Source organism: Hemicordylus capensis, chromosome 3, assembly GCF_027244095.1.
Source record: "Hemicordylus capensis ecotype Gifberg chromosome 3, rHemCap1.1.pri, whole genome shotgun sequence".
NCBI classification, from domain to species: Eukaryota; Metazoa; Chordata; class Lepidosauria; order Squamata; family Cordylidae; genus Hemicordylus; species Hemicordylus capensis.
Window position 1 is genome coordinate 281,781,100 of NC_069659.1, and position 26,113 is coordinate 281,807,212.

The following is a 26,113-nucleotide window of genomic DNA, read 5'->3' on the forward strand; positions in this document are numbered from 1 at the left end:
TAATGTCAAAAAACAACCACCAGAAAACCCAAGAAATTTCCCTTTACAGTAGTACCATTTAAAAAATAAAAATGTAGAATACTCACCTAGTTTAATGTCCCCATCCAATGTGAAAAGAATATTGCCTGCTTTTAGATCTCTGTGAATGATCTTGTTTTCATGCAGATAGTGCAGTGCCTCAAGTGTCTGCCTGCAAACTACCCTGATCTGTGACTCTGTTAGTGGCCTCTCAAGTTCTACAGGAAAAACAAACTGAGATATAAAAGCTATCCTTTGCAACAGGAAAGCATAATGGCTTATTTTTCGAATAAGTCAACAAAAGCTAATACAGTATTCATATTTTTAAGCACATAAAACCTGGTGATTGTAACAGTCAACAAAACAGATGTATATCCCAGTTCTTGCAGTGCAACTCCTCTATGCTCTTGTCCCCACAGGAGCCTCCTTTGGGGCCTCTGAAAAACAATTCCTGGGGTCCTTCAGGGAGGCATGCAACATGGGGGTGCTGTCCAAGGGAAAGCGGTAACCAGCAAAAGTCACTCCCCCACCCGTATGTGAATGGAAACACTATTTGCATAAAGTCAACTCAGGATATAATGCATAGATCTACATACATTTCAAAACGATGCCTCATTTTATTTTACAGGCAGTATTTTATTAAAGAGGTAGTATTCTTGGATCTATGCAATTTGAATTATGTGGCTATAAATATATTAAACAGATATAGTTTTGTTATGGATATTCATGCCTGCAGAATTAGTTCAGAAAATGTTTTAGGCTCTGGGTGACAGAATTTTACTTATTTTGTTTATCGTATTATATACTGTCTGATATGCATCTCTTCTGGAGGAGAATCAGTTTCTTTTTAGGCTGCCCCTTAAATACAGCAGCCTGCTGCATCGTGCTTTGTGCACTTTTTTTGTTTTCAGGATCATGCTACATATTTACAAATCCAATCAGACTAATGTATGAGAAAGCACTGGCCGACAACTTAACAAAATGCTTGTGGAAGGTGGTTGTGCTACAGCAAACCTTTGCACTGGTTACTTGCACTAGCTTCTTGAAGATAGCATTCCAGACTAGTGTTGGGCTACTAACGTATGCATGCTTGTGCAACCTGTAGCATACCGTACTTGTTTTAACAGGAACTTCTGTGCAAGAGCACTACAGCATAATTCTACAAATACCCATGTTTAGCACTACGCGATCTTCTTGCACTAACAGCATGTCACTCATTATACAAGCACTTAATGTCAGCCATTAAAAATACAATTATTCAACTGTGAAAAGTGAATACCATTTATTACCCAAATAATTACAAGCAAGGGATGCTTTTTTCCTGGATTAGAACTGGCTGCACCTTCCATTTTATATCTGAAAAACTGTATGTTAAACACCAGACATAACCCCTGCTAACTTGGCAAAGAGGCACCTTTGAAAGTGGCAATTCTCTTTATTTAGCAGAGGGAGAGTAACTGGCCCTATCCACCCCCAGCACAGTACTTCCAGTGAATGTTGCTGGTGTCTTTCTTTCTTTCTTTAAAACATAAAATAAATTATGTTTGTTTTAGATTGTGAGCCCTTTGGGAACAGGGAGCCATCTTATTTATTTATTATTTCTCTGTGTAAACCGCCCTGAGCCATTTTTGGAAGGGCGGTATAGAAATCGAATAAATGAAATGAATAAATGAAATGAAGGCGGGGCAGTTCAGTGAGGAACCAACACTGCTAGCTACTAGAACTCTAGAAGTTAAGCTGGACTCCTGGCTCAATCTTCCCACTCTGAGTCAAAATGAGAGAGAAAAGCTCCAGAAGTTGTGTTGGCCCTAGTGTTAAGTGGAGCCTTTACTCTTGCTGGTCATTATTGCATTTTATTCCAGGACAGGTCACAACCAACACTACTGGGATGCTTGACATTTAAGCTGAGCACTGGCTGTGGAGGAGGAGACTCTATATTAAGAGTGCTGTTGCTAGTCCAAGTCCCTGCAAATTGCAGCCCCATGGTCCATTAGCACTGCCCTCAGAGCACACGTTTTGCGAAACACGGATGCATATCATACTGAACACAGAGAACGGTTTTCTTTCCCTATGAATCTGCCCATACGTTAAGATATTTGGGGGGTGGGAAGAGACACTGCTCTAGGACCTCTATCAAAGACACTTTTGGCAATGACCCAGACAGGGTCTTCTATATTGCGGCATCCAGATTATGGCTGTCTCTCCTGCCAGTGACCTCTACTGTTGGTTTTTCTGCCGAGTAAAAACATTCCTCTTTCGGCAGCTGCTGATTTATAGTGATTCCTGGTTTTTTAGGATTCAGCTTTGCTGGTGTTTTTGTTGTGTGATATTTTTAATTGTTTTAATTTGTGTGTTGTTTTGTTAAATGCACACTGCTTTATAAACTTGTAACAGGTGGCTATTAAGTTCAACAAAAAAACCCTTCATTTGATATTGCATAACCAGCTGGTTAGTTTATCTAAATAAGACAGAGGTGATGCTGGTGGGTGATCCAAATTTCTTGTGAGAGCGGTCATGCTTTTGATAGATGGGATAGCAATCATCCCATATGGGCAGGTTTGGAGCCTGAGGGATACGGCAACAACCTGGACCTTGCTTTCTTCCTGGATAAAAGTGCTCCTGGCCAATGTTTTTATCAACTGAATTTGTTGAGCAATCTCCATTCCTTTTTGGTGTTCCAAGATCTCGCCAGGCTATACACACTTTTGTAAACTCTAGGATTTATATGGGGCTGATATTTAGGACATCTCAGAAGCTACAACTTAAGCAGAGTGCCATAGCTTGTCTTCTGATGAACCTGGGAGAGGAAAACATATTCGAATGGTTCTACAAGAACCACAGTGATTGCTTGTGAGCTTCTGGACACAAAAGTCAAGAGCTGGGTGCACATCTTTAAAGACCTTCATGGTCTGGGATGGGCATACCTTACCTCAGAGACTGTCTATCTTACATGGGACTTCTGTGCTGGTTGCAGTAGGCTGGTCAGGTCTTGTTACATACACCCTCATTGCAATATATATCAATATATACAATAATCAAATCCAAGGAACAGATCTTCACCACCAATGCCCCAAGGCTTTGGAATCACCTTCCTGAGCAATGTTAGGAACTGTTTTCCCCTTATGGCCCAAGAAACTGTGAAATCTATTTCAGAAGGCTTTTAGCTGCTGAGACCATTTGAAAGTTATTTAGATTACTTGATGGCTGCTGGGTGTTTTTGGTGTTTTATGTTTGTAGTTTTAAAGTGTTCTATGATGTTTGTACTTTGCAATGAGAACAGTCGTTTGAAGGTTTTTTAAAAAAAACAACAGTTTGAAAAACACAGAATAGCCGCCTTATGTCATCATGAACATAGAACATTGAATCTAATCTACTGCATAAAGTACATTGTACTTGCCTAACATCACAGCATCTACAGCACCACCAGCACAGAATTCAATCAGGATCTGCATATAGACAACAACAACAAAAGTATAGAGATTGAAATTAAGTATTAGCTGCATCATCAGAACACAGAAATGATATCAAAATCCCCCTATGGAAATGTACTAACACTCTTAGACAGTCCCTGCTAACTGGACAAAGAGGCATATTTCAAAGTGGTGGTTTTCTTATCTTTAGCGGGGGAAAGCCACAGATTCTATTCAGCTCCAGCACAGCATCCTTCCAGTGGCTGTTACTGGTGCATACTTTGTGTGTCTTACATGACATAAGATATTTTCATCAAATATTGCTTGAATTTTCCCCCCAGGCCTAGCTAAACACTTCATTTTTTAAAATGATTTTAATTTGTTTTTTTTAATGATCCTCTCCCTTAGTGCTCATTCATAAATGCAATTCTCCAGAAAAAGATTCCTCCTTTCCAACAGTGAACACATTTGCGAAAGCCTGAAGCTCTGTGGAAGGGTTTCTCCCAACTTTAATGTAAACTGCCCTGAGCCATTTTCGGAAGGGCAGTATAGAAATCAAATACATACACAAATAATAAATAATAAACTTACAAAAATCATTAGGGCAGAGTGCCTCTACCCTTCATCTCCCCACTTTAAGGAAAGCGACCCAACGTTTTCACAACAGAAACCACCCTGAAGCCAGGAGTACACAGACGGCTCACCATGCTACTTCTGCAAAGGTTATTGCCACAAATTGCACTAATAAAGGTAAATGGTCATTTCTGGAGGTAATGGCTTGACTACTGTAATGCACTCTATATGGGGCTGCCTTTGTACATAATCCAGAAACAATTGGTACAGAATGCGGCAGCCAGATTGGTCTCTGGGACAACTCAAAGGGACCACATAACACCGGTTTTGAGGGAACTGCACTGGCTGCCAATATGTTTCTGGGTGAAATACAAAGTGCTGTTTATTACCAATAAAGCCCTTAATGGCTTGGGTCCTGGCTATTTAAGAGAGTGCCTCCTTTGTCATGAACACTGCCTCATGTTATGATCTTCTGGAGAGGTCCGGTTAGGGTTGCCACCAGCTCATTTGGTGGCGACCCAGGACCAGGCTTTCTCTGTGGCTGCCCTGGGGCTTTGGAATATGTTCCCTGTTGAAATAAGAACATCTCCTTCTCTGTTTTCAGGAAGACCCTCAAGACTCACCTGTTCTCATAGGCTTTTAATTAGAATTTTAATAATTTGTTTTAATAATTGTTTTAAGCTACTGTTTATTTCTGTTTTATGCTACTATTGTAATTATTTTGTGTATTTTAATCTGTGCTGATGTCTATATCAGGTGGTATAAAATATGATAAATAAACAAAATACTGTAATAGGTTCTGCATGGATTAGACATGATATATACAGCTACATATTTCTGTAAGGCACGTAGCTTAAAACACCTACCCAAAGATTATTTTCATAATAAAAAGCATCTAGGAGTTTGACGATATTGGGATGATCACAGGATGCTAGGATATCAATTTCAACCATGTAGTCTTCAAGTTCTTCCTCAGATTTAGTATCAATCACCTTTGCAGCAGCAAGGACTTTTGTTTCTTTGTTTTGAGCCTGTAAGAGGTAGTTGTAGCAAAGCTTTAAATTACTTATTTCACTCAATTATACTGCAGACATGTTGTATATTTTCTCATATTTGGGCAACAGGTAACCTGTGAACATTCATAGTAGGTAGACAGTCAGACTTGGAGAAGAAGGGAACCTCCCCGCCCCCATTCCTTTCTCACTCCCTGTCCCCACTTTTCTATTGCTGGTGGAACCCCTGGCTACAGGAAAGAAAAGTCTTAACATTTGCACCTGCTTCCCATTTTAGAGAAACTGCTTGCCAGCCCTCCAGCATGAAGGCTACTATGAGAAGGGGGAAATGATCTGCATTTGAGAGGCAGTCTTACACATGTTTTCTCCAGATCTGAATACAGAGGTGTATTTTTATTCCAGATTAATCCTAGAGCTAGTTCCATGAAGATTGAAAACACTGCATAAGACAAAAACAGCAACATGCATACTACTTTGGGCACAAAATCCAGTTTTAACTACTGTACTCTGAAGAGTTTTAGATGTGCCCTATGAGTGATGAGCGTCACCTTAAGTGGTGCAGTGGGGAAATGCTTGACGAACAAGCAGAAGGTTGTTGGTTCAAATCCACGCTGGTATGTTTCCCAGACTATGGGGAACACCTATATCGGGCAGCAGTGATATAGGAAGGTGCTGAAAGGCATCATCTCATCCTGCGTGGGAGATGGCAATGGTAAAACCCTCCTTTTACCTTTTATCACCAAAGGAAAACCACAGGGCTCTGTGGATGCCAGGAGTCGAAGTCAACTTGATGGCACACTTTACCTTTTATGAGTGATGAGGCAAAGTAATTAAGGTGATGACAGGCATGCCTAACTCTTTAGCATCACACAGAAGTTCAGAGTCTTGCAGAACCTCACCAATGAAAAATCAGACCTCAAAAGCTAAAGTTGCTAAATTTTAAATAAAGGAAAAATAAATAAAATAAATTTTAAATAAAGAGCAAAAAGTACTCTTATGACAGAAAACATACATGACAAAGCTGTGACACTGTTATGTTCATCTAAAGAAGAGAGAAACACCAACAATAAAAGCGAAACAGTATCTTCCTCCATAATCCTTTGGGAGAAGGGGATGGGGCTAGAGAAGACAGACTGCAAACACAGTGACAACAGCGTAAGTGGGACTCATTCTGAGCTGCCAATATCTTCATGGCTATTATGTGCTTCTGTTTTGAATGAAGTTTCTGTTTCAACAACCACAGCATTAGCAGCACATTTGCCAGTATATTATTGTGGGTTGTTTTTTTTAACTTCCTCCTAATTATGGCTACGTAAAATCCATGAAATTATGTTTTCAAAATGGTAAAGAATATGTTTATAATGCATGTTTAAAGATGTTGCTTTCCTCACTTATTTTTCAGTACATCTATGGATTCATTTACATTCATCTTAGATCAAGATGAAAAATGGCCCATTTTTACCTTTTATCACCAGGAAATCAGAGAAACAAGGTTTCCCTCTGAAGAGTAACCAAAAACGCAGCAACGGGAGTGGGGGGGGGGGGTGGAGGTAGCTACAGGTGAAACTCGGAAAATTAGAATATTGTGCAAAAGTCCATTAATTTCAGTAATGCAAATTAAAAGGTGAAACTGATATATGAGACAGACGCATTACATGCAAAGCGAGATAAGTCATGCCTTAATTTGTTATAATTGTGATGATCATGGCGTACAGCTCATGAAAACCCCAAATCCACAATCTCAGAAAATTAGAATATTACATGGAACCAATAAGACAAGGATTGAAGAATAGAACAATATCGGACCTCTGAAAAGTATACAGTGTACTGTGCTTGATTGGCCAGCAAACTCGCCTGACCTGACCCCATAGAGAATCTATGGGGCATTGCCAAGAGAAGGATGAGAGACATGAGACCAAACACTGCAGAATTGCTGAAGGCCGCTAATGAAGCATTCTGGTCTTCCATAATACCTCATCAGTGCCACAGGCTGATAGCATCCATGCCACGCCGCAGTGAGGCAGTAATTGCTGCAAAATGGGCCCAAACCAAGTACTGAATACATATGCATGCTTATACTTTTCAGAGGTCCGATATTGTTCTATTCTTCAATCCTTGTCTTATTGGTTCCATGTAATATTCTAATTTTCTGAGATTGTGGATTTGGGGATTTCATGAGCTGTACGCCATGATCATCACAATTATAACAAATTAAGGCTTGACTTATCTCACTTTGCATGTAATGCGTCTGTCTCATATATCAGTTTCACCTTTTAATTTGCATTACTGAAATTAATGGACTTTTACACGATATTCTAATTTTCCGAGTTTCACCTGTACTTGGTAAAGGTGAGACAAGGACAAAGCAAAATTTCCTGAGCCTCTCAGGTGGGCGACTGCAATGGTTGCCCAGCTCACACAATGGGCAGACAGCTACCCACCCCACCAACACACACACACACACACACACACACACACACACACACACACACACGACCAAGAGCAGCATGCTGCATGGCCACATTTGCTTGATCATCTTCTCCAGCCTGCCCAAATGCTGCAGCAGTAGGTATGCATGGATATGCATGCAGCCATCTCCTTTCTTTGCTGCCTCACCTGAATAGCATAAGCATGGCTTGGCTAGCAGCATTTGCATGCAGAACTGGGGAAGATGAGAGGCCTGGGCCAAGCCACACTGAACTTTTCACTGATGGCCAAGGCCTTGGCCACTGTACCAATTTTCCAGGTTTGGGAAGGCAGCCCTTAATTTTGCTTTCAACCAGGAAGCAGCAAGTTCTATTTTGTGTGCTGGCAACAATTGTGGTTATATCAGTTTGAGTTCTTAACATAAATAGAAAATAAGTGACCTAATCTATTACATCTCTGTGCACAAAGGAAACATACCTAGGCATATTTCTGCAAGTGTTATAATTGCATCTGCAATTATCAACCTTAAAAACTTCAAGTGATCACTATGTAGTTTAAGTGTCTTCTCCCATGTCGGAAAACTATGATATTGCGAGAATGATAGAACAAAACAATCAATTTTATTGGGTGAGGGGAGATACACAGGGCCCTTTCTCACAATCACTGAGAAGGGCTACCAGGCACCAAGGGAGGAAGACCTACTACCTCTGCAGATAATCGTTGGGTCCACGCTGATCACCCACCCAAATGGATCCTGGCTGCCCCCAGCAGTAAAGAGGGTCAGAGGCCGAGATACGTCATCCTGGCCTCTGGAAATCCCACAATGCACTGCACAAGTGCACAGCGTATTGTGGGGATCCCCGCAGCGATGGGCGGATGCCCGTCAGTGTTACAGAGCCAGCTAAAAGCAGCCAGCACTGCACCCAGTCAAGGAAACAGGGTTAAGGAAGCACTGACTCCCTTAACCCTGTTTAAGAGGCAGGTCGCCCTGTGGCATCACCCACAGCCAGTGAGCTCTTGCGGGGTCTCATGCCCAGCTAAGCCCAGTCTTGGCTGCACATGAGAACAGCCTCACAGTTGAAGAGTCCAACTAGAAGTTACTTTAAGTACATGATTATGATTGATATTCTTGTTTTTATTCACTAAGTAGCAGCCAGTTCAGCAGCCATCAATTGGGAATGCAGTGTATGTGGTATGTGTGGCATGTATTTAACCCTCTGATACATTCCCAGTGTGGACTCTTCCCATTGTGATTTGCTTGCGGGGCGGGGGGGGGGGGACGCTCCCACTGGTATCAATGAAAACATCATCCTCCCAGAGCAAACAGCAGCGGTTGTGGGGACAATCTGGATCAAGGATATGGCAGGGCAAAGCCTCCCTATACCATGGTCCTGATCTATTGCAGGCCTTAATTCAGCTATGTACTGAATAAAACAGGCTAGCCCTAGTCACTTGCATAAAGTAATATCAAGTTTGGCCCCAATTACAAGTCTCATGACACAGGGCATCCCCTTGCCCATTTTTTGTCTTGTGTATCCCGCCTAGAGAAGTAGCTTGCCTAGAGAGCAAGAGGTTGCTGGTTCGAATCTATTGCAGGCCTTAATTCAGCTATGTACTGAATAAAACAGGCTAGCCCTAGTCACTTGCATAAAGTAATATCAAGTTTGGCCCCAATTACAAGTCTCATGACACAGGGCATCCCCTTGCCCATTTTTTGTCTTGTGTATCCCGCCTAGAGAAGTAGCTTGCCTAGAGAGCAAGAGGTTGCTGGTTCGAATCCCCGCTGGTATGTTTCCCAGACTATGGGAAACACCTATATCTGGCAGCAGCAATATAGGAAAATGATGAAAGGCATCATCTCATACTGCACGGGAGATGCAGCTTTTGATAAAGTTCACCACCAAAAGCTCTTGGGTAAACTTAGCAGTCATGGAATAAGGGGACAGGTTCATGTGTGGATCGGTAACTGGTTGAAGGACAGGATACAGAGAGTAGGAATAAATGGACAGTTTTTACAACAGAGATAGGTAGGAAGTGGGGTCCTCCAGGGTTTGGTACTGGGACCAGTGCTCTTTAACTTGTTCATAAATGATCTAGAAGTTGGGGTGACCAGTGAAGTGGCCAAATTTGCAGATGACACTAAACTATTCAGGGTAGTGAAATCCACAACAGATTGTGAGGAACTCCAAATACTGGAGGAGTGGGAGACAAAATGGAAAATGCGGTTCAATATAAGCAAGTGTAAAGTGATGCACACTGGGGCAAAAAACACCAACTTCGCATATATGCTTGATGGGATCTGAACTGTTGGTGACTGACCAGAAGAGAGATCTTGGGGTCATGGTAGACAGCTCATTGAATGTCGTCTCGGTGCGCGGCAGCTGTGAAAAAAACTAATTCCATGCTAGGAATCATTAGGAGAGGGATTAAAAATAAAAATGCTAATATTATAATGCCCTTATACGAATCTATAGTGCGGCCACATCTGGAGTACTGGGAAAGGTGCAGAAGAGGGCAACCAAAATAATCAGGGGCCTGGAGCACCTTCCTTATGAGGCTAGGCTACAGCATCTGGGGCTGTTTACCTCGGAAAAGAGGCAACTAAGGAGAGCCATGATCAAAGTGCATAAAATTATACATGGAGTGGACAGAGAAAATTTTCTCCCTCTCTCATAACACTAGAACCAGCGGCCACCCCATGAAACTGAAGGTTGAGAAATTTAGGACCGACAAGAGGAAGTACCTTTTCACACAGCGCATAATTAATCTATGGAATTCCCTGCCTTGGGATGTGGTGATGGCCCCAGCTTGGATGGCTTTAAAAGGGTTTAAACAGATTCATAGAGAACAGTTCTACCAATAGCTACTAGTCTGATGGCTGTGGGCCATCTCCAGCTTCAGAGGCACAATACCTCTCAATACCAGTTGCAGGGGAGCAACAGCAGGAGAGAGGACATGCACATACCTCTTGCCTGTGGGCTCCCCAGAGGCATCTGGTGGGCCACTGTGTGAAACAGGATGCTGGACTAGATGGGCATTGTGCCTGATCCAGCAGGGCTGTTCTTATGGCAATGGTAAACCACTCTGGTATTCTACCAAAGAAAACCACATGGCTCTGTGGTCGCCAGGAGTCAACACCAACTTGATGGCAAAACTTTACTTTATATCCTTCCAAACCTCCATCCCTCCTAGCAGCACAGTTTTTCCATCACCATTTGTTTTCCAGGAAATAGCCTTCTAAGCATTTTCACATGTAACACCAAACTTTCCCTCCATCTGTGTTTCCGGTTAAGTCTGCTACATCTGTCAAGGATCTGGTAAACATACTATCATAAAAATGACAAGAGCCAGGGCAATACCCTTCCTGCATATAGACTGTTTATTCTTTCCCTTCATCTCATCAGCCACCATCAGCCTAAAATAACTGTAGCACAAAATAAAGCCAGCAGTCATGACACATTTGCTCAGCTTTTTATTGATAACTTTTAATTTCAATTTCTTTCTTTCAAGTCATTTTAATTTGTGGATTTATCATAGTCTTTAAATTTTTTTAATTTTAAATTATATATTGTATCTATTTTATTAATATTGTAAGCTGCCCCAGAGCAGTAGTGCACCGGATGGGTGGGGTATAAATATTTTACATAATAAAATACATGCATCGTGGCAGACTGAAAATATATATAAATATAATTATAATTTGAGAACCAAAGGGCTGAGAAATCTAGGTGCAGAAACTTACTTTCCCAAAATGCATTCAGGTAACTTTAATGGAGTCAAAGTAGAGCTGCATATGCAGTATTCATAGTGTTACTCTTCTTCATAACAGGGACAAAAAACAACAAACCATGTGAGTACAGAAAAATATCCAACCGTGAATACAAAACTTCCAAAATGTTTATAAATAATCATGAAATTAGTAATAATACATATATCCAAGATCTAAATCTTTTTTGTGCAGTACCTATTCTCATACCCATATAAGAGCTTTTGGGTGCTGTATAGCACAATCCTTGGATTTAGATATTGGATATATGCATTATTACTAATTCCATGATTATTTATAAACATAGTTATTTATTTTGGAAGTTTTATATTCACAATTGGATATTTTTCTGTACTCACATGGTTTGTTGTTTTTTGTCCTTAGTACACGTGTGGCCCTATTTTTCTTTTGTTACTTCATAACAGAGCAACACTACACAAGCTGTGCCTATTTCATTTCCCCCTCTGGTTTCGGAGCCAGTATCTTTAATGCTACAAGATTCTCTCTGTCACTCACACCTTTCACTGCACCACTGTTTTAAACAGGACGAGTTGTGCATGGCTTTTTTTGTCTTCCCCATAAGCCTTACAAAAGCATGACAGTTTGGAGCATAAGCCTTACAAAAGCATGACCTTTTGGATTCCCAGATGATGTTCACTACAACTCCCACAATCCACAACTGAAAATGGCTGGGGATTGTGGGTGTTGTAGTGAACAACATCTGGGAATCCCTGTTAAAGGGAACACTGGTTGTAGGCATAGTTTTCAAAGCACCATCCAGTGCCAAGCACTACTCCACCACTGGAACCGTGCCAGGAAAGAACTGGTGATGGAAAAACTGATGGAAGAGATGAAAGGAGAATAGAGGCAAATGAGAAGTATGGTGTGAATGATTGCCCCTTTAAGGTGCTTTCATGTCTGACACTTTCATTAATGCTTTCATGTCTGACACTTGAAAGGCCCGACACTTGAAGATTCTGTGTACCTGTCATAACTTTGCTCTTTTACTTTGCACTCCCATTCCTATATTGCTCATACAACTGGAACCAGTTAAACAGTCTGGTAGAACATCCCAATAAGATGAACTGGTAGGTCAACAGAACCATCTCTGCAGAACAAGACCTTTGAATCCATGCAGGGATCTTTCATCTGTGCATGAATTCAGGGAGAGGCCACAACTCGGTTGCAGAGCACAAGCTTTGCAAGCAGAAAGTCCCAGGTTCTATCCTTGGTCTCTCCAGATACCTGTTGTCACCAGTCAATGTAAACCATACTTTGCCAGATAAACCAGTGGTCTAAATCAGCATAAGGATGCTTCATATGTTTAACTCTGCAAGATGACAAGAACATCTTGTCAAATGATATGTATAGGTCTAGGTGGAAATATTATGTGAAAAAGGGGTTGAATCACTATGGCTTCTCCAGCGATGCTTTGGTTGTCTTGGGCTATGGGAGAGCGAGATCATGTCTGCGCCAACGCATTATGGATATGGAGAAACAGATGGACAGAAGCCAGACAGGGGTTGACACCTATTTAGGAAATCAAACATCACTGTCTGGCCCAGCAAGATACTTAATAAGATATTAGTACCTAGTTTCTGGAGGGCTCTGACACTGGCCTGGTGTAATGCCTTAGAAACGGCTGTCTGGGAGGGAAGATACTGTAAGATCCACAAGGGCAGACACACTCCTTATAGGGGTTCTGGGGAAGTGGAGTCAAAGGCCCATGTTATCTTGAATTGTCAGTTTTATCTAACTTTGTGGGAGAGATATACATGTCCTTTTTAACAGCATACCGCAGTTGTTCTGAGCAGGTCTATCTGGAATTACTTTTGCCAGACCATTGGGATGTAGTATCTTATAACGTGGCGAAGTATTGTTTTCTAGCTAATAAGACTAGGATAAGAAATGTTGAGAAGTGAGATATGGGGTTGGACTGAATTAAATTTTAGATTATTATAACACATGGAGCCCTCTAGTCATGTGCATGGACCGGTTTGGAGGCCATTCTAAAGGCCTCCAGACTGGTCCGGACACGGGGTGGTTTTGGTTCGGGAGGATGGGGTGGGGGGTTCCAATAAGAAATGGGGGGGCGTTACTCACCCCGGAGACAACCACGCCGTATTTCACTGAGCACTCGGGCGGCAGGATATCTCCCTGCCGCCCGCTTCCTTCCCTGCTCGGCGCCGCGGCTCCTCGTTTTGAATTCAGAATTGGGCGGCAGAACAGCACCCAGTCCCTGCCGCCCCCTTCAAAGACCCGCTCGGCTGGCGGCCGCCCCCTTCAAGTCCCCTGCAGCCCCCAAGGGGACCCCTGCCGTCCCTTTCCCTTTCCCTTACAAAAGATCAGCACTCGGCAGGAGAGCTCCCTGCCGTCCCTCCCTTCCCCTTCCCCGGCTGGGCGGCAAATGACTTCTAAGAAGCCTTTTGCGCGCGTGCGCAAAAGGCTTCTTAGAAGCCATTTGCAGCCCAGCCGGGGAAGGGGACATCAGGGAGTTCTCCTGCCGCTCGTTTTTTAAAAGAAACTTTACTCAGTGCTCAGTGAAATATGGCGTGGTTGTCTCCGGGGTGAGTAACGCCCCCCTATTTCTTATTAGAACCCCCCACCCCAGTGCCGGACCGCAGCTCCGCGGTTCTGTGCACACCCCTAGAGCCCTCTGGTTTATGTAATGGATGAACTCAGGTGTTATGGTTCTGTTATATGTTTCAACAGTTTATTACTTTATTTGACCAAGTTTGCTTTTATGTAAAGCTCTGGTACTTTGTGTTTTGCTGGTCAAATGACCGTAACAATAAAGATTTTATTTATTGCATGTAAGTAAGCATTTCACGCAACAGAAAAACAGGTTGCTCAGCTGTAACTATTGATCTGGTAAAAATCCATCGATATCCATAAGAATGGGTGATGCGCTTGCACAGAACCCTCACGGTAGAGCGCCAAGCCCTGCCCACATGCCTTCAGCATGCTATTTAAATGCGGGCCGAGTGCTTGTTCTTCAGTTCTTGTAGACTGCCGTAGAGGACGATCATCCGGAATCAGGTGAGTCTATCATTGAAAAAGAATAGTTTGCACACTCAATACACACATAGAGTAGCACTACTGCAGAGGGGTGGTTCGGGGGGGTCTTATCAACAGATCCCTACCATATCAATAGTTACAGGTGAGAAACATGTTTATCTGGATAGAGATCTATAAGAATGGGTGTTTAGCTAGCTCTCCAAGGAGAAGGGTGCAGTAGTAGCTATTGTAACACCCGCTTCAAAACACTTCTCCCGAAGCTAGCCTCAGCAGCAGAGCGCATATCTATGGCATAATGCTTGACAAAAGGTAACTCAGTGGATCAAGTAGCTGCTTTACAGATGTCTGTGAAGGTTACCCCCGATAGGTGTAGAGCTGAACATACATAGGAATGGGTAGAGTGGGCCTTGATTGCTTCAGGTGGTTGAACACTCTGCATCTTGTATGCCAGTAGGATAAGCTCGACCAGTCATCTGGACATTCTTTGTCTGGAAATACAGGAGCCTCTCGCAGAGCCCTTGAATGCTACAAATGGACACTTGGTGGATCTGAAGTCCTTGGTGTGATTCAGGTAATATAAAAGAGTCCTCCGCACATTCAAAGAGTGCATTTTACATTCTAAAAGGGTAGATGGATCCCTGAAGAACGTAGGGAGAATAATGTCCTGGTTAAGGTGGAAGTCAGACACTACCTTGGGTAGAAAGTCCAGGTCTATACACATTAGCACTTTATCCAGATAAATTCTGGTGTATGGTAAATCTGTCCACAAAGCTGTCAGTTTGCTTACACGTTTAGCCGTAGTTATAGCCAGTAAGAAGGCAGTTTTCAAGAAGTGACTTGTTTGATAGAGGCAGAACCCATGGATTCTCTATCAAAGTTGAAAGGACCAAGGATATGCTTCATGGTTCGATGGGTGTGAGAACAGGTGGATACAAATTCATAAGGCCTTTCAGGAAAGCTTTACTCTCTGGTTGTGAAAAGAGAGTCTTTCCATCATAGCCCGGATGTTTTGAAGATAGCGCTGCTAGATATACCTCCAAAGATATGTTTGCCAGCCCTTGTGATTTAAAATCAGTCACGCAGAGGAGTACATCCTTGATAGTGCCATGGGTAGAGCAAAAACTATGCATTCTTGCATAGGATTTGAATCGGAACCATTTGCCTTTATAATTATGCCTGGTGGATGGCTTCCTCTGGTTTAGAAGGATCCTATTCAAGAGTCAATTTTCCATGCTGTTAGGCGGAGTGTGAGAATGTCTGGGTGCAGTATGCTGCTGTTGTCCCATATTAAGAGATCTAGTTCCTATGGTAGCCTCTGGTAATGGTTCGCTGACAGTTTGAGTACCTGTGGAAATCATGGTTGTCTTGGCCACCATGGAGTCACCAGGATACCCATTGTTGGAGCACTCAGCAGGTGGGCAACCACTCGGCTGATCAGTGGTTGCGGAGGAAACATAAGGGATCTCTTGCTGCCAATCCAGCTGGAAGGTGTCTCCTAGTGATCATGGGTCGTGACCTGCCCTGGAGCAGAAAAGAGTACACTTTGTGTTCTCTGAAGTAGCAAAGAGATCTATGGTTGGTTATATCTGACTCGTGAAGAGAGGTGTGATATACTCGGTCTTGATTTCCCATTAGTGTTGTTGTTGTTGCTGTGGGGAAACTTGACTTGGGTCGTCCGCCAGGTCTAGGCCCTTTATGTGTATGGCCACCGGACAGACTTGATTCCAGATGCACCAATGCAATAATTGTAGGCTGAGTGCACAAAGACTTCGAGATACTGTCCCTCCCTGACCACTGATGTAGGCCAGGGCAGTGGTATTCAGCCAAAGTTACCAAAGTGGTTTACATGCAGAAATTAATTAATTAAATGTTGCCTGTCCCCAGAAGGCTCACAGTCTAAAACAGAAACATAAAACACCACCCACTGGAGGGATGCTGTGCTGGGGTTGGATAGGGCCCTGATAAATCAAGAGAATCACCACTTTTAAAAGGTGCCTCTTTGCTCAGTTGGCAGGTGTATAACATTTTGTCAATACATTTTGTAAATACCCTGGGGACGGTGGCACGTCCAAAGTGTAAGACTGTGCATCGGTATACTTGATTTCCTACTGTGAACCTCAGATATTTTCTGTGTCATGCCCGATGCCAATGTGGAAGTACGTGTCTTTGAGATCCAGCGTCACAAGCCAGTTCTCTTGGTATAAAGAGGTAGGATCTCTCGTAACGCTATCATGCAGAACTTTCGCACATGGACAAATCTGTTCAGGTGGCATAAAACCATGATATGTCGTATGCCGCCATCTCTCTTTGAGATCAAGAAGTATCGGGAGTAAAACCCTTCCCGTCTGTGCACCCACTGTGCAATAGCTGCTTTGACTAATAGCTCCTTCACTTCTTCCAGTAATGCCTGGGTGGGTTGAGTGAACCTCATCCCTGTAAATTTTGGGGTTGTTCTGAATTCTATGGCATAGCCTGGCGATATGATCTTTAGGACCCAGCAGTCCAATGTAATATGGTGCCATGCGAGGGCATGGTGTACTAGCTTGATGTTGGTCGCTTGCAAGAGAATAGAGTTCATGAGATTGGTGTTTTTTCTCACTTGCCAAGATGCTGTGGCCGCCGGTGGTGGGAGAAGGGAGGAGTCTAGTGGTGACAGTGGGTGGGTCTGAACCTCAAAGATGTTTCTGAGGCTCAGTCTGATTTGTACACTGGTGTTGGCTTGACTTCCCCTTGCCATGAAATGGACACTTGTGGTAAAGTAGGTACTGCTTCCTAAAGTCACAGCATTCCCGATGTTTAAATGTGGATTTCTGCGTTGAATAAGGATGGTATTTGGTGCCATAGGAGGAGGCAGATGTTGATGCAGTGATAGTTTTGGCCGTGAATTTTGATTTTTACATTTTCCCAATGGTGGTGCCAGTGTCCTCATTGAAAATACCCTTACCATCAAAAGCTAAGCCCTCAATTCTTTCTTTCATGTCGCCCTACAGGTTGGTGGTGGAGCGAAGCCACACGTGCCTCCACAGGGAGATTGCAGCCACCAGAAAGCGTGATTCAGACTCAGCCAGGTGTTTGACAGTGCTTAACTGTTGGCGGGTAAGTGCTGCTGATTTATCCAATATATCTTGGAATTGCTTTTTAAATTATTCCAGAGATAGGACCTCCATAGAATTCTGTAAATCTTCCCATAAGCCATGGCTGTATTTTGCTGTGCATGCTGAATAGTTCGCTATCTTAACAGATAGGCATGAAGTGGAATAAATTTTTCTCCCCCAAAAGTCCATTTTCCTCCCCTCTTTGTCTGCAAGAGTAGTATGCCTGTGACCAGACCTAGAAGATGATGATGTAGCACAGTCAATGACTAGGGAGTTAGGCACAGGATGCTTTAGAAGATATTCATTGTCTTTCACCTGTACCCAATACAAACTTTGCAGTCGCTTAGAAGTAGGGATTGAGGTGTGTATTACTTCCCATGCACATTATGCAGCTCATCAAATGACTGGAAGAACAGGTAGAACCACAGGCTGAGTTGATTCAGACCTAGTCATAAAATTATAGCCATCAGTAGAGGTTAGTTCAGATTTCAGGTCAAGACGCGGCACTTTTGCCATTTCCCTAACATGACAGTGATACACTTTCATTTCGTAATTAGGGGAGACGTGAGTGGTTGGAGCCACATCAATTGGAGGATCTACACTGTTGTCTGGGTCATCTGGATCAGACTCGAAGCCAGAAAAGCCATGGTGATCAGAAGGTGAATTAGACTGAGAAAGTGGTACGTATATTTGTGTTTCAATAGTAGTTTTTCGTGGCGTTGGAATACTCTGTGTTTGTGTCCCAACCTCCAGGCTTTCGTAAACAGTCTCTGTAGCTATAACTTTTAAAACTTTGACAGGGGACCAGAAAGCCATTGTGTGGCTACTGAAACAGTCTTAACCATAGGTTGTAATAGCATGGTTAAATTATCACCTCCAGCCAGGGTGTGCACAGTACGTATCAGAGCTGCCACTGTAGCTAGCTGTGGATACAATTTATCTTCTTGAGAGTCATAGGGGAAATGGGGAGATTTATGGAGAGGAGTGTTAGTCTTGTGGTAGCAAGCATGACTTGTCCCCTTAGTTAATCAGGGTCCACCCTGATTGTGTATGAATGGGAGACTTGGAGGCAGATCTCATAATCCATGAGACCCGCTTTTGTAAAAACTGCGGGGAGAGCGGGCTAAGCCCACTCTCCCCGCAGACTAGCGGGCAGGGAGCCCTGGGCAGCCGGATCAGCCGCCCACACGATGGCCGGCTCCATGACGGAGCCAGCGGGGGGTGGGGGGAGCGGGGGCCGCGCAGCCCCCACAAGCCCCAGTATGCCCTGTGTGAGTGTGCAGGGCATATTGGGGAGACCCCCAGAGCCGGGAGGCGGCTTTTCGCCTCCTGGCCGGGGGTCTACTCATGAGTAGGTGGGGCACAAAGCCGCGGTGTGGCTACTCACAAGCCTAAAGCAGGTTTGCTGGAGCACTCGCTCCACAAACCTGCTTTTTAGCAGGGGTTCTCGAGCGGGTTACCTGCTCAAGAACCACCGGGCTCGACTGCGAGCCCGGTGGTTCTTATGACCAACAAAAATCGGGCTAGGTTCTCCTAGCCTGATTTTTGTTGATTGTGAGAATCGCCCCTTGATGTGTGAGCACTGTAAGATATTCCTATTAGGGAATGGAGCCGTTCTGGGAAGAGCAGAATGTTCCAAGTCCCCTCCTTGGAATATCCAAGATCAGCTGGGAGAGATTCCTGCCTGCAACCTTGGAGAAGCCTCTGCCAGTCTCTGTAGACAATACTGAGCTAGATGGACCTATGGTCTGACTCAGTATATGGCAGTTTCCTATGTATGTTCCTATGAGATCTAGTCCCCATAGATGCTGATGCCAGTGTCAACCCCACAGCCGATGGCATACGTGTGGCTTCGCACATTCATGGCGAGGGGTCTGCCAAACTGGGCAACTGTTAGTGTACCTGATGTTCTGTGGACTAAGGACTATGTTGTAACTGATTCCCCAGGAGTTCTTGCTTCTGATGATTGTGGGGGGAGACATTTGAATGTCAATGCCGAGTGAGTGCTGGAGCTGGAATCGAGAATTGAAAGCAAGGTGTGGGCAGTGGTAGAGTCTAATACCACTTCCCTGTCCTCCTCCTCAACATAGAATGTCAGTATCTCAGTTTGACATCTAGGAGGCACCAACCTCGATGCCAATAGCACTGGTGTGTTTAAAGTTGAAAAAAGAATTCGCTCTTTTTGAGTCTTAAGAACCTGGGTCGATACTGAAGGAGTCTATCGACATTGATCTGCAGGTGTCGGGGGCAAACAGTTTATGGAAGGAGCTGGAGATAGACAGCGGGCTCTCTATGTCGACAACCTTGGTGTTGATGCATGGTCGACATCAAGAACTCTCAATGTTTCTGATGTTGGTAGCTCCTTTTCCTTTGGAGTTGAAATTCTAGATGTCGAGTGATGCTATTCGATCCTGACATCAGAGGTCGAGGATTTCGAGGGCATGTTCTGAAGACCTGAAGGAGACAGTGTGCTTTCCTTTGTTAAATCCACTGTTTTGGATTTCTTTAGTCTCAGGGAAGAGGAAGGGTCCTCCAATTCCAAATGCTTTCGTTTCAACTTCGAATGCTCCAGTTTCAAAGGGGGAGTGGACTTCAAAGAGATCTTTGGGATTCAAAACAATGCCAGTGTCGAGCTCGATGTTCATGGCTGTGGTTTCATAGATGGATGCTTAGAAGTCAACACTGAAGTTTTCAAAGTCGACAATGAGATCATAGAGCAGGGTTCACCCAGTGTTGAAGGGCTTAGTACATCATCATAAATGGCAGCGTGAAGCCACAAGGCCCGATTTTGTCTCATCTGCTTTGAGTAAGATACGCATATGTTGCATGAAGAGATATTATGCTCTTCTCCCAAGCAGAAGCCATGGAGCTCTTTTGATGGAAGCTTGGCATCACAACCTGTGCACCTCTTGAAGGTCTGTTTCTCCTCAGCCACTTCAAGGATATTCCTACTCACAGTCAAAGTCCATTTCAAATTTGAAAAAACACCAATGAAGTTCGGAAGCTGTTTCCAAGTCAAAACCAATAAATTCAGTCTGAAATTTTTAATATTACAGATAAACTCAGAAAGAAGAATTTAACTAACAAGGAGCGACATCCCAAGGACTGAATGCAATGGCACTCAGAAAAGAACAGGCACCCATTCCGCTTTTAAACAACACGCTGAAGGCATCTGGGGGGGGGGGCTTGGCTGCCTCAATGAGCTGCAGCATTCTACCATGAGGGTCCTGCGCAGGCACATTACCCATTCTTACAGATCTCAATGGATCTCAATCCAGATCTATTGCTTTCTAATCTTTGGCCTGGTCTCAAAGATCACACGGCACCTACAAAGATATGTCAGAGAACTAGAATTAATTCCTCCTTTTTGACACATTAGGATATTGTTTTCAATCAAGGTTTCTGCAGTCTCTAATGTTACCAACACCAAATACTTTATTTATGATTTATTTATTTTATTATTAAAACTTTTATACCACCCTTCCAAAAGGCTCAGGGCGGTTTACATTAAAACACCATTAAAATCAATTAATAATTAAACAAAAATTATAAAACATAAAACAATGATTAACAATTAAAAACATCATAAAACAATTAAATAATCAAAACAATTTAAAAACAAGTTTTAAAAAGCTGAGAAAGCCTGGCTGAAGTGTTTTCAGGTGTTTTCTAAAAATTGCCAGAGATGGGGAGGATCGTATCTCAGCAGGAAGCACATTCCACAATCTCGGGGCAGCAGCCGAGAAGGCCCGTCTCTGTGTAGCCACCAAACGAGTTGGTGGCAACTGGAGACGGACCTCCTCAAGTGACCTCAGCGGCCGCTGGGGCTCATAGCGAAGAAGACACTCTCTTAAATACCCAGGGCCTAAGCCGTTTAGGGCTTTATAAGTTATGACAAGCACTTTGTATTTTGCCCGGAAACCTATTGGCAGCCAGTGTAACTCCATCAACAAGGGAGTAATGTGGTCTCTCCGAGATGACCCAGAGACCAACCTGGCTGCCGCATTCGGAACCAACTGAAGTTTCCGGACTACGTACAAAGGCAGCCCCACGTAGAGTGCATTACAGAAGTCCAGTCTGGAGGTTACCAACAAATGTACCACTGTTTTGAGGTCATTGATCTCAAGAAACGGGCACAGCTGGCATATCAGCCGGAGCTGATAGAAAGCACCCCTGGCCACCGCCTCAACCTGAGAAACCAAGGAGAGACGTTGATCCAGAAGTACTCCCAGACTGCGAACCTGTTCCTTTTGGGGAAGTGTGACCCCGTCTAGAACAGGCAGATCAAAATCGTCTCTAGAGTTCCGACCCCGCACAATAAGTACCTCCGTCTTATCTGGATTCAGCTTTGTAACAAACAGACATACCACTTGTAACATTACATGCCACTATAGAGTCCACAGCTTGGCGGTGCTTCTGGACCCAACACTGTCCTTGGGGGTGCAGGTGGCGGCAGTGTGCAGAAATGCCTTTAACCAACTACAGCTGGTACGCCAGCTGAGACCCTACTTGGAGAAGTCGGACTTTACCTCAGTCACTCATGCATGGGTAACATCCAGATTGGACTACTGCAATGTACTTTATGTGGGGCTGCCCTTGAAGATTGTTCAGAAGCTTCAGCTGGTTCAGAATGCTGCCGCAAAGATGCTCATGGGTGCAAGTCGCTTCACGAGTATTGCACCCATCCTGCGTCAGTTTCATTGGCAACCAGTTTGCTTCCGGGCTAGATTCAAGGTGCTGGTATTGACCTTTAAAGCCCTACATGGCTTGGGGCCAGGGTACCTGTCAGACCGCATTTGCCCATATGAATCGGCCAGGGTCCTCCACTCATCTCAGGCCCTGCTCATGACCCTGCCACTAACAGAGATCCGGTTGGCGGGGACTAGAGACAGGGCCTTTTCGGTTGTGGCCTCTCAGCTTTGGAACGCCCTCCCTGAAGAGCTTCGCCATTCTCCCTCCGTCAGTGTTTTTTTAAAAAAAATCTCACAACACACCTTTTTAAGGAGGCTTTTTAATGCTCCATTATTATTATTTTGTTATATCCAGCAGGTTCTTTAGCTTTTTATAATTTTCAGTTTTAATTTGAACCTAATGATTGTAGGTTTTAATGAGACACTTTTTTCTTTTTTTCTCTTTTCTTGTTTAATTTAGTTAATTTTATTACTTTTATTGTATCTTGTGTCTATCTTATTGTTGTGAGCCACCCCAAGCAGTAGTGCACTGGAGGGACAGGGTATAAATATTTTAAACAACAATAATAAAAGATTTTTCATTCTGGAGAAAGGAAATGATTGAACATTATGTGACTTGAGGCAAACATTTATTGCTCTTCAGTTATCAAGCATGTAATATGATACCCAGGAATAATGTCTCCCCTACCCCTTCTAATGGACTTCTTGTCATTAGAACACAGTCAGGAGTCCTGGGGGAGTATTTCTTCTGCCATCAGATGAAATTTGCTATAGCACAAATTCTCACTTTAATAGAATATCAAATAGTGCAAAATGACACCAACTAAGAATGATATGAAAGCAAGATATTTCTCCATCTACTATTTAATAAGGAGAATCAGATAGCTGTAAACAAGTTATTAAAGTAGTAGCAATTCACTTTGTCTATACAGCAGCATCTGAATGAGTTTGAGTACCATGATTAATTCAGCAGCCAGTTATTACTGTTATGGTCACTTTACATTGAACTTAACCATACATAGACATATTGGTCTGGTTAAAAAAAAAAATCAGAAGTCACAATCTGGTAGTTACTTTGACTAGAAGCAACTGAAATCAACAAAATCTTAAAAAGATTATGAGTTTTCCAGAACTTTCCATCAGGCTGGATGTTAAGAAAAGTGGTGGGCGAGTTTGCCAGGGTGGGGGGATATACATGGTGTAATAGCCCTAGAAGTCTGAAGTTTATAATAGTCTTAAAATGGAGTACAGAAGGAATTAAGGAAACTCATGTTGGCTATTATGCTGATTACTTTGGACTGTAACCCTGTTTCAGTAGAATATGTTTGAACCAGCCAAAAAAAGGTTAGCTGCACAATTTCAAAACTGGATTTCTGGAAGACATCTACATTACTATTTGAGAGCCAGCGTGGTGTAGTGGTTAGAGTGCTGGACTAGGGCTGGGGAGACCCGAGTTCAAATCCCCATTCAGCCATGAAACTAGCTGGGTGACTCTGGGCCAGTCACTTCTCTCTCAGCCCAACCTACTTCACAGGGTTGTTGTGAGGAGAAACTTAAGTATGTAGTACACCGCTCTGGGCTCCTTGGAAGAATAGCGGGATATAAATGTAAAATAATAATAATAATAATAATAATAATAATAATAATAATAATAATAATAATATTTGAGTTAGAGGCTTGGGGGTGGTAATTTGAATCTGCCGCAGCCTCTCATCAAGTGGAACAATCCTTCCATATATTTGATGAGATTCTGTTTATTTACTCTGACAGTAAAATCATAGCACGTTACTCAAATTTCAGCTTGCTTTATCTTCTTGACAAGAAAACAGATAGCAAGCTAAAAACAGCAGCTCACAGCATGTTTGATGAACTGCTGACAAAGTAACCCTGGGCCTATGATGTGTTTCAGCTCCCAGATAGAGTAGCAAATTATCTATGATAGTAAGCAATGAAAGGTTACTCAATAAATAAAGAACTCAATAAATTAAACACAGGGCTTGACAATTCCCAGGTGCCAGCTCGTCATGGTGCTCAGAAATTTAAGCATGGCAGTAGACCCAGGTGATAGGCTGCTGCAACCAGGAACAGAGAGGAGCAAGCAAGGCCCAGAGTGGGTTGCTCCCTCCCTGCTGTCACACCAGGCAACTGCAAGATGGATGCAACCAGAAGGTAGAATGAGCAACCCACTTGTGTGCTTGCTTGCTCCTTCCCGGTTATGTCTGGTTGGCTCAGGCAGATATTGGACTGATGCAACCAGGAGGAGGGGTAAGCAAGTGAAGTAGGCACAAGCACATTATGCTGAAAATTAATGAAGGAAAAGATCCATCCAAAGGCTTTTTACTACCGAATTTCGCAAGTCTCCCAGGAACTATTTACAGAAAGTGAGTTGGAACAAAAAGATGGAAAAGCTAAAAATGAACTGTTAGGTAGAATCCATGGGGGTGGGGGGAAAACCTGTTTTCAACATCTATAAAACCCTAAATCTTATTTTACAAGTATTTCAGGATCTCTTATCAACACTAAAGCTTGGGATTACAGACTGAGAGATAAGAGTCTAGGAAGTTGGTTCTTAGTTTCTTGTTCAGTCCAGAGAGACAGAGCATAAACAAGCAACAGATCTGAACCATTCTGAACCCACCACCCCACCCCATAGAAACAACAACAAAAACCCAAACCATGCATCTACAGAAGCATGCAGGAGACTGTTCCCTGCAAGGTGCCCTAGAAGTAATAGAGTAAAACCAAGTTAAAGGAGTAAAGTGAAGCCTTTTCTACCAGTAAACGAACAACAAAATTAAAGCAAATGTACACACACCGCCTTCTGGTATACTCACCTTCCCACTTTTAAAATCAAATTAGTTTGAGGTTTTCTAGAGTTTACATTATATCATTCATAGCCTGGGAAATAAGATTGCTCTGTAAGAGAGTGGGTGGATAAAATATACATTCTACACTCCCTGAAGCCTCCAGATTACTCATGAGCAAAATACCTGGCATATTAGTGACTAATGTAAGAAATCGTGACTCAACTTGCATATGCTAATTCCCTGATTTGAGAAATTAAAATGATTAACCTTGGACTATGGCAACAGTTGTGAATGTGCATATTAGTATAAATGAGTAAAACAGTGCTATGATTTTTATGAATTCATGCAGTGTGACCCTCCGCATGTTAATCAGAAGGGAGTCTCACTCTGTTCAATGGGGCTTATTCCCAAGTAAGAGTACATAGGGATTGCAATCTTGGGCTCTTCTGTGACTGAAAACTTCTGTGTGTCATCCAGCATGCTGCTTGCCATTTACTTTGAAACTTTTCACTGTGCCTCAGTTTTAAGCCTCATAACAGAAATGCACAAATTGCAGTGAATATTGTCACTGGCAGCAGGAGCAAGTCAGAACATCTTCATGGACCATACTGCACTGGCCATTAGGAGAGCAAGGTCAAACATTTTTAAGGCACGGCTATTAGTGAAGTAGTTAAGACTGAAGTATTAAGACAGGGTGACAATGCCCAGGTGCCAGCTTGCTATGGTGCCTGGAAATTTAAGTGTAATATCTAATGTTGTATTTCGTAAGTGGTGAATCAGGGCATCATCCTGAGCTCCACACCAACGGTGTGGAGATTCCTGCCTGGAATCTCCCTGTCCCTAGCTGTCCCCTGGAGTGCAGCTCCCACTTGTAGCAAGCACTTTATTTTCCAGCCAGACCAGAAGCATGATTTGCTCAGCTGCAGTGCCAGTTCCGGCTGGACTGGGCTCCTCTCTGGATTCCAAAGAGGAGAGCAGCTGAGTCAGAACTGTATGCAGCCAGGTCCCAAACCACCCCAGGGACAGCCCGAATGGCACCTGAGAGCCATACAATGGACTGACAACCAGGAGGAGTGAGCAAGCAAGCAAGCAGAGTGGGGGGAAGATTGCTTCCCCTTCCTCCTGGTAGTGCTTGTCCATTGCCTTCCTGACCCAAACACACACAACCAGGATGAGCAGTGAGCAAGCAAGGCAGGGAATCCACCCCTCCCATGGAGTGGAAGACATTCCTGGGGGGAAATCTGCATCTTCTATGGAACAGAGAGTGTTGCTAGAGATAAGCAGCATGTCCACCT

The 26,113-nt window shown here is 43.3% G+C and overlaps 1 protein-coding gene across 5 annotated transcripts in view; it reads right to left on the reverse strand.

The window, feature by feature from the left end:
• The window catches only part of SLK (STE20 like kinase), an 80,653-nt gene that overhangs the window by 50,120 nt on the left and 4,420 nt on the right, over nucleotides 1-26,113 (reverse strand). For all 5 annotated transcript variants that reach the window (XM_053305673.1, XM_053305674.1, XM_053305669.1 and 2 more), the window contains exons 3-5: nucleotides 4,868-5,032; nucleotides 3,416-3,464; nucleotides 87-236 (exon numbers count right to left, since the gene is read on the reverse strand). In XM_053305673.1, the coding sequence (XP_053161648.1) occupies nucleotides 87-236; nucleotides 3,416-3,464; nucleotides 4,868-5,032 (364 nt within the window). The remainder of the gene's footprint in view (nucleotides 1-86; nucleotides 237-3,415; nucleotides 3,465-4,867; nucleotides 5,033-26,113) is intronic.